The 13,340-nt window shown below is 42.0% G+C and overlaps 2 protein-coding genes and 2 non-coding genes across 4 annotated transcripts; 2 read left to right on the top strand and 2 right to left on the bottom strand.

Moving 5' to 3' along the window:
- Window positions 1–4,970: 4,970 nt before the first annotated feature.
- On the top strand, window positions 4,971–5,042 carry trnag-ucc (transfer RNA glycine (anticodon UCC)). Its single transcript has one exon. It is a non-coding gene; the product is annotated as a tRNA-Gly (tRNA).
- A 623-nt stretch (window positions 5,043–5,665) lies between these two features.
- On the top strand, window positions 5,666–9,890 carry LOC144538345 (DNA-directed RNA polymerase II subunit RPB4). Its single transcript, XM_078282410.1, has 4 exons — window positions 5,666–5,943; window positions 7,626–7,806; window positions 8,871–8,966; window positions 9,325–9,890. Exons 1-4 carry the CDS (start codon window positions 5,865–5,867, stop codon window positions 9,401–9,403), a joined length of 435 nt encoding a protein of 144 aa, XP_078138536.1. The 5' UTR covers window positions 5,666–5,864; the 3' UTR covers window positions 9,404–9,890.
- Window positions 9,891–11,013: 1,123 nt separating this feature from the next.
- On the bottom strand, window positions 11,014–12,555 carry LOC144538346 (dual specificity protein phosphatase 14-like). The gene is made up of 2 exons (XM_078282412.1): window positions 12,190–12,555; window positions 11,014–11,359 (listed from the first exon to the last, which is right to left on the bottom strand). The coding sequence occupies exons 1-2, from the start codon at window positions 12,495–12,497 to the stop codon at window positions 11,149–11,151; spliced, it is 519 nt and encodes a 172-aa protein (XP_078138538.1). The 5' UTR covers window positions 12,498–12,555; the 3' UTR covers window positions 11,014–11,148.
- Window positions 12,556–13,038: 483 nt separating this feature from the next.
- Window positions 13,039–13,121, bottom strand: trnal-cag (transfer RNA leucine (anticodon CAG)). The gene has a single exon. It is a non-coding gene; the product is annotated as a tRNA-Leu (tRNA).
- Between the last annotated feature and the right edge of the window lie 219 nt (window positions 13,122–13,340).

Genomic DNA, 13,340 nt, shown 5'->3' with positions numbered 1-13,340 from the left:
CAGGGCCAGCTCTGTACGTCATCACAGAAAAACGTCATGCCGACCGAGTGGTGAAAACAGAACTCTGGCGTAAATAAACTAAAATAAACTTGTTATATCAGGTAAGATTTTCTTTAGCGGAAACTGTTCTACCGACTACCGCCACCTGCTGGTACGAAGAGTTATTTCCCCTCACGCAGGCGCAGAACGTACGTGCTAGTTGGCCGTCGGCTGTAGTCTTCGCGGTGCGTTCAAGTGCAACTTTTTGGACCAGACGCAGGCGACGTGAGGCGACGCAACAGTCGGCCTTCGTCGCCGCTGGTTCTTTGATGTCGGTTTGGTGTGTCAGGGCCTTAAAGTCGAGATGAAATGAAAAATGCCTTTTTAACCCTTTTAGATCACATCCCCGGTCATATTGTGCACCTATATACCAATATATGCCAAAAAAAAATACAAAAAATCAATTTCTTTGTATTCTTATATCAAAATTCAATCATGTTTTCTTCCTGTAAAACAAAATATGCCGTGTGCTTACGTAAGCATGCCCGTAACCAATTTCAACCAATAATATCATGACATCCACCCATTAGCTAGCTAGCAGCAGCACGGTACTTCGGTGTGTCTTCGGGTGTTATGACACGCCCACTTTTCAACGTTCAAATCAAATTCCTCCCAACGTTATGTCCCGCCTGTCTTTCCTGTTTCACTCGGAAATACGTCACGATACGGAAGTTAGATACTCTCGAAATGCCGTTTCATCTCATCTGGACTTTAAGAGCATCAGGTCTAGGTTCAGTATGTCCTGCTGTTTGCTCCACAGACTCCACACATCGCACGAATCCGCTGCCGTAAGTTCCTGACCTCAGCCGGCTGTCTGCTTACACAGCACACACAGCTTCCTCCAGCCCTGTCTGAGGCAATACTGCATTTATCCACCAGGGGGAGCAAAGCCACCAGTCTGGATCGTGGAAGTGTTATATTATTAGCACTGACATATGAGCAGAGTGTTTAAAGTGGCTACTGTAGAGGAAATGTGTACTTTTATACATTCAGAGTTTAAAAGAAGATGGTACTGTCAGATCTGCCGGTGTCTCTTCTGACGGAGCCGCCGCTATTTTCATTAGTTTACACACAAAGTTACTTCTTCATTGGTAGTTGTTCGTTTAGCAGTAATTTGCATTTAGCGTCCCTACCTGAATCGTGTAAAATTCAGCAGACATTGGCGTGGTGTTATAAACTGTGGACTGCACATTTTGCTGCACAAGAATGCGAGAAATGCCTCTTGTTTGTTGCATGCGCTGCTTATGTAGCGTATGTAACAGGTTAAAAAGTGTGTAATAGCAAAAAGCAAGTTTACCCAAAGTGTGTTCTGATATGAGGAGTTTTAGGGTGACATGTTCCTGAGCACGAGTGTACCGCAGGAGACAAGTGGGGTACATTGGTCACTTGTGCAATAAGACCTGATATATAAAATGTATGCAGTGCTGCTGCCGGATCCAGGTGTCAAAACAACAATGCATGTGAGTACAGAGGATCAGCCTGCACTCGGGTCAGGGTTCGGGTTTCTACAGGACCATCAGACAGGACCATCAGACAGGACCATCAGACAGGACCATCAGACAGGACCATCAGACAGCAGCACTGACCAGCCTCTTCTAACTGTTAGACGGTTGAGTTTGTGAGTTCAGGTCTGTCACTGTCTCTTCCCATCCCTTAAAATAACCTTATATTTTCATTAATTTACATTCATTCACCCCTTAATTCATGCAAAATCCCCTTTTAAATTAATTAAAGGAGTCATTAATGGAGGAGACCCCATTGAAACCTCCTTAAACACCCCTTAATCTTGACTTCTTACTTTCTAATTTAATGAAAAATTCAGGGAGACAGGAACCTTTCCATTAATTTAACCCTGTAGACCATGAATAAAACGCATGAAAAATCCCTTCATTTCAGCCCATGGATAAACCCGTGATACTAACCTTACTTTTTTAAAGCTGTTATTTTTAATGGATAATAAATATTTATGTAATGAGAAATTAAGGACTTTTCAGGGATACAACACACAGCTAAAGTCAGCTATGAAATAAAATAATATTCATTCATTCATTCATTCACTACTACTTGTGAAATAATGTGAAATATTTCGGTATCAGTATCAGACCTGACGAAACATCACCTTCAAATGATGTTTCACTGATTAATCATATAAGAAATAACCAGAATCCCTTTAATATGAAGCAGCCTGCTGTTATTGGGACTTTATGGGTTTAGATTGAAACGGGTGCCAAGTGACATTTTCCTCATTTTTATAGCAGAACAAAAACAAGACTTTAACACTGGAACCTTTCATACTTTTACAGAGAATGAGATTCAGAAAATTGATATTCTATAAAAATCTGTGCAGTGCAGTTACGCCCTTTTTGCACCAAACTCTCTGTGGTTTTCAGTTTCAGTCTTTTGGGTTTTATGATTCAAAATGTGTTGTTGAGGTCAACAAGCGCTTTCCAGGGAGATATAATCGGCAAAAATGTTGCTTACTCTCCTTTTTATACCAAATCCTTGTTTTTATCTCTAATAGTGTTGCTATAGTATTCCCATAATACTCCTATAGTGAATCACAGTGCGTTTATAGTAACTTTATCATACTTTGTGATATTAAACTCCTATGGTATCACTTTAGACAGGCCTATTATTGTATAGTATCTTTCATGTGCGATATGATTACATGGTTCTTAATGGGGGAGACGTTTTTTTCGCCGTTGTTTGCATAATGAACCCTTATCATCGTTATTATTATTATGATAACCACCGTTCATAATTATACAATGTCACCATGCAGCATCAGCAAGCATTCAGTCTAGTCGTTTTCCTGATGGACTAATTGGTGTTTAATTGAAACATATTTATTGAAGGGTTATATCGCATATTTGATATCATCTCCTTTCTTTTTCTATTCGAGTCACTCAGACAGAAAGACGGGATCCTAAACCACAGACAGCCTGTTGTCTATATTTATTTTATTCTTATTGTTATTCTTTGATAAGGTGAACACTTTTAATGACTTTAGACTACTAGTATAAAATCTCGAGTGAGGATCAAACACAACTTGTCTTGATGCATCTCACTGTGTATGACCGCCGGCGGGCTTCTCTTATGAAAAAGCACTATTGTAATCCTGTTTTTAGAGGGATATTATACAAATATAACATATTTATAATATACAACAAACATTATAAGATACGGTCAGTATAAAGTCAGTGTGTCAGTCATTGAGCAGCTACCACGGGCCCACTGTGAGCCTACAGGAATATTATAGAGATATTATAGGAATACTAAAGGGATTTATCGTGTTTTATCTTTGTTAGTGTTGCTGTGAAAAGCGGTTCACTCACCTCATGATGGCAGGAGAAAGTTCAGAAACACAAATCAGCTGAGCCGCTTTTCCAATTCCACATCTACAGCTCTCTCTCTCTCTCTCTCTCTCTCTCTCTCTCTCTCTCGCTCTCTCTCTCTCTCTCTCTCTCTCGTGTCAAGTCAGAGAAAGAACAAAGAATAAGACATCCGGCCATAACCTTCAAAATAAGACTAAGTTCAATAATACAAAGTTCAAAACAGAAAATACATTATGTATTTATGGACTAATCTGTAGGAAATTAAAAGACAATTGTTGTTTTTTGCAACATTTTTAACAGCATTAATAGTCATGTAGGCCTGTGCATGTTCACTCTATACTTCTTAATGTAATAGTTCCATTTTGAGTATTTTGATATGATTTTGTTATTTCATACACCCGACAGCAAACAAATGAACATTCATTGTTTAAAACACAAGCATGACCATTAGGCTACTCTAATCCGCAGTTTATTTGAATCTAAAAAGTATTTTTTAACCATGAGAAATAAATACTATGGGAATCTCTGAAGTGAGAATGGAAGGAAACTAAAATAATAAACTGTAGTGGATTAGAAACAGAAACTGAGTAGAAACAGGAACATTAGAAACAGATAGAATCAGCAGGGCTGGACAGGCTCGCTGCTCCCTCTGGTGGTGAGTCTGAAACCTGCAGGGACTCTGAGGAACACATCAGAAAACCAGTTAGATCATCAAACACTCCGTGTTAAGTCCCACACTTTGTCACCAAAATGAAACGGCTGCATCACAACTCTGCTTCAACACAGTAATATATACAGTTCAGTAATATATACAGTTCAGTAATATATACAGTTCAGTAATATATACAGTTCAGTAACATATACAGTTCAGTAATATATACAGTTCAGTAATATATACAGTTCAGTAATATATACAGTTCAGTAATACAGTTATATTCAGTGATATACAGCAATATATTCAGCTCCACTGTGTGTCTCTATGGCCAGCAGATGGAGCTGTTTTCTCACAATTCTCAACACCTGAATCCACTGAGCATCATTTTCATCTAGCAGCATTCAGCAGGTCAAGAGAATAGAATAGAATAGAATAGAATAGAATAGAATAGAATAGAACAGAATAGAACAGAATAGAGCATTAGGTGTCATCAGATGCTGTTGAAAGCGTAGCGGCTCCTGCAGTTTGTAGGAGACTGCAGGCTGTTTGAAGTGCAGCGCTCTTTTGATAAAGTTCATATCTTTAACTGTCAGTCTGGCTCAAAAAACATGGCTGTGCTGCATTGAAGCCAATGAGAATTTTAGAGATCAATATATGATAGTTTCTTTTTTTGTTTTCTTCACTTTCTGAACTCTACCCTGATGAATGTTTTGATTGATGATGAAGATTTTTTAAGTGTATAAACACACTTAACAAAAACTCACGGACAGCCCAAGTGACATAAAGATAATAAATGACACATAAAAAGGGGACGGGGGGGTGAATCTGTAGTTTCTTACGGTTATATTTTCGAGGAATATATTTCGAGGAAAATGCTAGAAACTAGACCCACCCGCCATGCAACCCAATATTATGTAATGATTCATGCAGTTCTCATACAGGCGTTGGTGGTATAGTGGTTAGCATAGCTGCCTTCCAAGCAGTTGACCCGGGTTCGATTCCCGGCCAACGCAATGTTTTCCCAACTTTCAGATTTTTAACAGAAATTTTGCACAGAATGTACTTTATGTCGGTAGTCGTGAATGTCTGTCCTGGTTCTCATCTGTAGTATTTCCGTCGTGAAGCAACTATTAAAATGAGGCGACTATAAAAAGAATAGATAGCCTGCCAAAAGTATCTTTGCAGAAAATCACAGTTTATGAATTATTTTGGTCGGTAACTGCGACTGTGGAGAAGAGTCACTGGTTTGATGCCACACCTATAGTCCAGCATTGAATGCTCGGGTTTCGATACAGAGAAATGACAGACGTTTTGTTTAGGAGACTCTGAACCAAGGTCTAAGACCAGAGTATATTCTTCTTATCACTGATATCACTGGTGATTTTTGAATCTTGTCACTGGTTATTTTTATTTTATGGTTTTTATCAATTGATTATAATATGATTTTTCAAAGATATTACATGTACTTTACACGCTGTTGTGGTCCTTTACCCCCGTGCACATCCAGTGTGCGGCCGTACAGTCACTTACCACCGGGAGGCGCTGCAAACCGGCACTTTAGCGTGAAGAAGCGGCGGCTTTTATTTTGAAGGATGATAACCACAGCCGAACCGGAAGAGATGTCTAACTCCAGAGTAAATCCTGTGGTGTTGTGTTGGTGAAAACACGGCTAAACCAGGCGCGTCGTTGGGGAGGCTGGTGCTGGCTGACTTATAAGGTATTATACAGGACGTGGTCTTGTTGCTGTGCGCCAGCGAGGCTCAGGAAGCCCCGGACACTTTTCTGTAATTCACCTTTTAACTCGCCGAGATAACTGTTAGCTTGTTGTGCCTGTCATGGCGGCTGGAGGCGGCGCGCCGCCATCGCATGTCGGGGATGTTGAGGAAGATGCTTCGCAGCTACTTTTCCCTAAAGGTATGTGAATTCACTCATTGGTGTAACACCGGTTTGAAAAGTGGATATTAACGGTTTAGAAAAGGCATGGAACATTTTTTTCACGACAGTAACCAAGGCCACGACTTTTGACCGGAGTTAAAGGATCAGGCTGGTGTTTTTTAATGCATTTCTTACCGTCAACAAATCCTATGAAAATAACAAAATCAGCGACGCGTTCGCTCTCCTCCCGTTACTTTCTGACTTCCCACGTTCCGTTTTTAGCCGTATACCTTTAAACACAGCTCACAAAGACATAGTTTACATTTTAAAAATCTCTAACTGTCACCATGAAAAGTCAGGCTGTTGTAGTTATTACCAAATCAAATTCAAATGGGAACAAATTCTTCATTACGCCGGGGACTATTTTCTGTGCTACAGAACTACTTTCCTGAGATGGAAAACGTGTTTACGGTCGGCTTATTAAGTCGTTTGAGGAAAAAGTCGTCCGGCCCGGTGCATCGTGATGATGAAATATGCTGCAGAGCAGCAGCATGGCTCTGTGACGGGTTTAATAGTTTTTAATACAATGCAGTTCTCTGGCTGCTGGGACATGAGGCTGCACTGGGACCGGCTGCATGGACGAGACTTGTTGGCAAAACAAATTAATTGCTGATTTTGTTATTTTCATAGGATTTGTTGACAGTAAGAAATGCATTAAAAACACCAGCCTGATCCTTTAAGTTTCCTGCGTTCAGAAGAATGGCATGTGTTGCCGATTGTTGTTTCACATACTCTCAGCCATTATAAAAGTACTAGATCGATACAGGTCTGATAAGTTGGTGTAGTGTTGGGTAAGAAGAAGCACTAGGCTATATTTTGTTGTTGTTGTTGTTTTGTCGATGGGAATCAGTCAGAATAACTAGCACAAAGAGGCACAATAGATTTAAATAAGATAGTTACACCTGACTAAAGCAACACTGCTGAGGAAACTCCTCACTGGTGCCAGAAAGCAACTGTTGTGTTTATTATTGCCTTGTATCTTGCAATTTACTCAAAATGTGCAAAGTATGAGATGAGTTACATTTCATCTCAGCTCCGACCGCACACCAAATCCACTTCCTCAGTGTAACATGGTAGTGGTTTGGTTTGCCATATACGTTATGTGACTCTCTTATCCGGTGGGGCTGCACAATTAATCGGAGAAGAAAAAATCACAAATCTCAATATGAACTATTAGGTTGCAGTTATGTTATCAGAGTGGTTGGAGTTGGTACCTTCTAGCCTATAAATTAAATGACACTTTATAAAAAACTTGTAAGTGTATTCAAAGACAGCACATATTAAGCAACAACATCTCAGTTTTTTATCAAAAATGTTTCTTGTTGGCTAAAAGAAAATAAAAAATACTGTGTCAGTATACTGTATTGCAATTTGTACCTCAATTGAAATATTCAGCAAAATAATCAAAACATGATTAGTTGTCAGTATTATGCAGCCCTGTTATCCAGAGAGACTCCAGTCAGGTCAGGGAAGTGCTGACATTACAAGCAGCCAATAGTAAGGAGGTCAAGGGTCAGAGGTCACGGGTCAGAGGTCACAGCAGCCAGGCAGTAGATGGAACAAATGGAGAAGTGCAGGGGAGGAAAAGGCAGGAAAAGGTTCAGTTCTTCTTCTCGGAGGCTTCGCTAACACGAGCCGCTCTCCCCCGCTGACCGCCGCAGAGTTCGAGAACGCCGAGACGCTGCTGAACTCGGAGGTCCACATGCTGCTGGAGCACCGCAAGCAGCAGAACGAGAGCGCCGAGGACGAGCAGGAGCTGTCCGAGGTCTTCATGAAGACCCTGAACTACACGGCCCGGTTCAGCCGCTTCAAGAACCGAGAGACCATCGCCAGCGTCCGCAGGTCAGGAGCCGGCCGGTCGCGGTCCGGGGTCCCGCTCAGGACACCTGATCCAAAATGGGACTGGGCCATATCAATATCAATATGAAACCAATATCACAATTTTTGTCGATATCAGTATAGCATGATATGGCTCATGTACGCGAAATCACATGTTAAATAATCAAATTAACGTTCATCCCATTGAATTGAATGGTAATGTTAGGTGTGATTTCAAACAAAACCGACATTTTCAAACAATATTCCTTCAGTTGAGAGTTAAGAGCCTTTTGAAAAAGAAGATGCCTGTTGACAAAATGAGAGACAGCATTAAATCAGATGTTGGTAGTTTTTAAAAATGACAGTAGGGAACCTAAGGCGTTCTCTCAGGTGGAAATATCAACCATCTTGGAAATTAACTCTTTATATTATTATATGCTATCAACTGGCATCCTGTTCAGTGATTGCAAGTAAACACCAGGGTTCCCACTGAAATATTATTTATTTTAATAAAAGGGAATATTAGCTTAGGAGGAAGGGTCTTTTTTCTGTGTTTTTGCTGTTCTGTGTATATCGTGAATGCATGCAGCAGCCGCTGTTCAAGACAAATTTCTTTTGAGGCAATAAACTATTATCTTATCTTGAGATGTGTATTCCAGACAGGGAATATCAGGGGATTTTCCCAGGAATACAGTAGAATGTATGTTTTTTTCAACTGGTTTTCAGCCTGAAAAACAACAAACCAGGAAGGAAGAACAGTTTTAGGTCATGGAAGCACTCTGACTCGGGCCTAGTCCACGCTATTCCGGGTAAATGTGAAAATGGCGTTTCAGAGTTTCTCCCAGGATGGAGTTGTAGCAGCGGAGGTGAAGCACGCGTGCGGAAAATGGATGGATCACATGACAGTGACACGCCTGAGATCACATGACAATCACACATCAGCGTTTTTTAAAAAGCCCCGTTTTCTTTCTTAAAGATGTGTTTTCAGATTTACCCGGATTAGTGTGGACTAGGCCGTAGTTCTGGAAAGTCCTGGGACCCCCGTCCCATGTTGGACTGACATGTTGTCCCTCTTCTGTCTCCTCCAGTCTCCTCCTGCAGAAGAAGCTCCATAAGTTTGAGTTGGCCAGTTTGGCCAATCTGTGTCCTGAGGCAGCAGAGGAGGCCAAAGCCCTGATCCCCAGGTGGGTCCAGTCCCGGTCCCATAGTTGGACAACAACGCTTTTGGGAAGCTTTTCTCAGTCTACAGATCCTTTTGATTAAGCTGTCTGCATATCTGTGTATATTTATATATGAAGCAATATATAAAGGGTTTCATTCCAAAAATGCTATAAACCTCATGTTCGTTGGTCATATGATTACATCCTCTTAAATGTCACTATTTTCTCAGAGTTAAGGGACCTACGATACCATCTTAAAAGATATTCCAAGTGATTTTCATTTTCCAAAGAGCACTTTATCAGTTTGTCAGAGAAGTTGAAGTCAGTTTTTCAGATGTGCTTCTGGAAAGCGAGTCTTGCAGCGTTGTGTCTGTGTTTCCAGTCTGGAGGGCCGGTTTGAGGACGAGGAGCTGCAGCAGATCCTGGACGACATCCAGACCAAGAGAAGCTTCCAGTACTGAGGAGGAAACCTGACGAGTCTTGCTGTCGTATCGCACTGTTTCTTAAACTACGGGTCGGGACCCCAAAACCGGCTCGCTAGCTTGTTCCTGATGGGACGCCGCATGACGAGTACCAGCGTGTTTTAATGAGCCTGGCTGCAGGGCGAGACTACAGTCACTCAGTTTGGGTCCTGGACTGGCCCATGTTGTGTAAAGTGGTTTCTCTTTCATACAACTGGGAACTTTCTATTTTCTGATTACAAAGCCTGAAAGGAGGAAACAGCAGAGAGAGCGATGACATGATCAGAGCCCAAACCTGAAAATTCCCACTGAGCTGTTCATGACATCACTGTCCTCTCTGAAACGTCCAGTTTCCCAGGTGCCCTGAACGCCTCTTTACCACAGGCTCTGTTTATTCATAACAAAACTAAAGTGAGTTGGTTTTCATCGTTGTACAGTTCTAACATTCCCTCTAGTTTTACAATAAACTGCATAATGTTTTTTTAAATGTCTCGTTTCTTCTTTTATCTTTGTGGAGAACATCAGGAGAAACCTGGTGTAGGAAGGTACAGACTGACTGATATGAGTTTCTGTGTAGACTGATGGGAATATTTTTGGATTGAAGCTGTTGATAGCCAATATTTTCTAACAATATTCAGTATTTCATATTTCACTGTTTTTCATGTAAAAAACTCCAAGTATTCAGTGTTTCCCCCAGACTTTTCTTCTTGTCAGGGTGGAAAAGCCTCGTGGGACAATAAAACTCTACTGAAACCCAAAATACTGATGATGATGATAATAAAACATTCATGCATAATTATGTCTCATTAGAATCAGTTCAGGTCAAGATGTTCCCATAGATAACCAGGGTAATATTGATCAAGTCAAGATCCATAATCAATCAAACTGCATCCTATCAGACTGAACCAGATCCAGTTTAATAAAGTGACGATATCAGCTCCATATATCGATTAACTGATATATCGGTCCAACCTGAGCCTGTTTTCCACCAGGGAACAAACAGCGGTTCGATGCCGGAGCGTCCCGGAAGCCGGGGGTCGCGTGATGTCACAGGTTTGATCCCCACAGGCCACGCCTCCTGACCGAGACACTACACACCAGCTGGGTTTCATCCAAGTATTCTTATGCCAGTTAAGATGTGCTGAATGGAAACTTTCCTCAACCTCACAACCAAGTTTTTACGCTCGCTTGAAGCACAAATATTTTGTCGATAAAGGAATTATGTGACAAATCGAGATAGAAAAACATATTTGTCGAATAACGTCGGCTCGGCACGATCGGCCCGACGAACGGTTCAGTTCAACAGTTAAATAGTGGCTCTGAAATATGTGTAAAATATCTGAACATGAAATATACGTGTTGTTTCTAACATGTATACGTCTACATGGTGGTTGTATGGCCATTAGTCTGCATTAGAATATCGTGTGGAAAAAATACAATAAATGTGATATTTTAAATGATGTATTATGTCAGTCAAGGCAGCAGTTTGTCTCTTCACTGTTTTTAATGTGTTTTGGAAAACAATGGGAGTCTATCAGTTCAAACCTGCAGCTTTAATATTTTACGGTCAGATGTGGAGTAGAGCTTTAACATCATTAAACTGGTAAGATAATGTAGGCCTGTGTAATGTACATTTCTGATGTCTGATTATATTGTATAGTAAGTTCTGTTAATCTCTCGTTATAATCATCTTGTTGTGTCTTCTAGTCCATCACAGTTCCGGTGCATTTCTAGTCCAGCGTCCATCAGACGTTGACGCAGTACGCGGCGGCGTCCTCAGCATCCAGAGCCTCGGGTAGGACTCCGCACGACGTCACCGCCATCCTCACGCTGCTCCTGCCGAGCAGCGTCCTCTCGTACGCCATCAGCTGCCTCCAGAAGCCGGCGTTGGGTCGGATGTACGGTCGCTTCTCCAGAACCCGCTCGTACGCCTGGCGCAGGGTGACGCCTTCGTACCTGCAACCAGGAAGAGACGCGGAATAAAATGAAAACCCTGTGCACGTCTGCCGTGTCAGTAAAGAGTATGGACTCTTTTCCCCTCCGGTAAAATCCCGTCAGGTAAACCTCGTCCCGTCTGGACTGACCTCCCTCAGACTGTCCGGTCCACAGCTAAAGTTTTTTGGACAACAGTCGAGACGTCGAGATCGGACCCAAAGTCTCAACTCTGCTCCTGTGACTTGTTGCTGTTCAGTTTGAGTCCCGTCTCTGATTACAGAGATCTGTTATCCATCAACAGTTACTTGAACTTAAAGAGTAAATCAACACTACATCACATGCTGCACTGCTCTCTATGGGTTGAAACTTTCAAGCATGTTGCCCTTCTGGCCACGCCCCCTCAGTGACAGCTGACGGAAAATACCTGCTGACATCAGGAATTGAACAGACGGTTAATTTCTGACAAATTGCTGACAGTTTACTGTGTCACAGTAACCAAATCCACCTTATCACACTATTCACTTTTACTGAGAACGTTACTGAATGGATCTACAGCCACACCACAACAAGCTGACTCAGCTGCTCTCTGCTTCTAGCTGCTTCTACAGATTTACACTTTATTAACTAACACACAGTTCTACAGATTTACACTTTATTAACTAACACACAGTTCTACAGATTTACACTTTATTAACTAACACACAGTTCTCCATGTTCCTCCATCATGAGACTCAGCTGTTGGGAACAGGTTGGTAACATAACTGCAAAGCCTTGCTTGGCTTTATTATTGTTTTATTGTTTGTCAAGCAGTTTGAAACTATTTAAATTGAGTTTATGGTGACTCTCTTTACCTCATCAGGTAGGCCATGACCAGAGCGGGGGATCGGCTCCTGCCGGCTGTGCAGTGAACCAGGGTTTTCCCTGAACGGTTCCCGGCGATCCGCTCGGCCACGGGGTCGAAGTAGCCGCAGAGCGGGGCGTGGGGTCGGTCCGGGACGGGGACGGGCACCACCTCCACGCCGTCCGGGTGCGGGTAGGACACGTCCTGCCCGCTGGCGTTGACGATCAGAGTGATGTTCCTGCTGGAGACCAAGCTGCGGTTCAGGGCCGCGTCCAGGCCGCTCAGGAACAGACCGCAGCTGATCTGGGACACGGACATGCTGAGGACCAACACGACAGTTACCCAGAGACACTCAGGATGGAGCAGCAGATTCAAGTCCTGCATGTTCCTCAGGAGGACGCGCTGGTCCAGACAGCTGAGGAATCAGGCTGCTATACTTTAGTTTAAAAGTTAAGTTCCTTCAAGGCCATCGCTCATTCTCAAAAGCCTGTTACACTCTATTCAGTGACTTGCTCGTGCTTTTAGTGTTTTGTAATCTTTGGCCCTGTACTTGCTCAATGCTGTTTCCTTTGTTTGATGTTGTTTTTTTTATGTTTTCTGTTGTTTTTGTTTGTTTTTCATATCGGGTTTTTTTATTTTTTTTTTTACTGCTTATGCTTCTCTAATGTTCACGTTTGTTTTTTGGATGGGTGATGAACCACCATAATTGTTGACTGGACATTGATGTACAACTCCTGTGTTTTGTAGAACCTCCTCGAAAACGACATGCGACATCTCAAGGAGAGGAGGGGCTTATCCTACTGAATACATTTTTAAAAGATGAACATATCCCCTGTTTTCAAACCACGAAAAGGATTTCTGTCAGAAGTGGGATTCGAACCCACGCCTCCAGAGGAGACTGCGACCTGAACGCAGCGCCTTAGACCGCTCGGCCATCCTGACAGTGTGCAGTGTTATCTGGAAGACTTGTTATTTATATTTAGTTATACCGGGACTGTACTGATTACATTTTATACAGGACATGATCCATCCATAAAGCGAAAGAAAACGGTAGAAAGTGTCTAATCTACCAGTTTACATTCGATATTTATTTATTTTTTTTAAATGCGATTCAAAGCACCGAGCCGTGAATCCAACATGGCGTCCGCCTCCACGGTGGTT

The sequence above is a fragment of the Centroberyx gerrardi genome, unplaced genomic scaffold (assembly GCF_048128805.1).
Source record: "Centroberyx gerrardi isolate f3 unplaced genomic scaffold, fCenGer3.hap1.cur.20231027 Scaffold_450, whole genome shotgun sequence".
Taxonomy (NCBI): domain Eukaryota; kingdom Metazoa; phylum Chordata; class Actinopteri; order Beryciformes; family Berycidae; genus Centroberyx; species Centroberyx gerrardi.
This window is presented reverse-complemented; position numbering and strand designations above follow the sequence as displayed.

What these genes read in the sequence shown, in the direction of transcription:
- LOC144538345 (XM_078282410.1), top strand. Translation starts at nt 5,865, where the DNA reads ATGGCGGCTGGAGGCGGCGCGCCGCCATCGCATGTCGGGGATGTTGAG. An exon ending in GCAGCTACTTTTCCCTAAAG is followed by an intron (nt 5,944 to 7,625) that starts GTATGTGAATTC and finishes TGACCGCCGCAG; the next exon opens with AGTTCGAGAACGCCGAGACG. An exon ending in ACCATCGCCAGCGTCCGCAG is followed by an intron (nt 7,807 to 8,870) that starts GTCAGGAGCCGG and finishes TGTCTCCTCCAG; the next exon opens with TCTCCTCCTGCAGAAGAAGC.
- LOC144538346 (XM_078282412.1), bottom strand. Translation starts at nt 12,497, where the DNA reads ATGTCCGTGTCCCAGATCAGCTGCGGTCTGTTCCTGAGCGGCCTGGAC. An exon ending in GTCATGGCCTACCTGATGAG is followed by an intron (nt 11,360 to 12,189) that starts GTAAAGAGAGTC and finishes TCCTGGTTGCAG; the next exon opens with GTACGAAGGCGTCACCCTGC.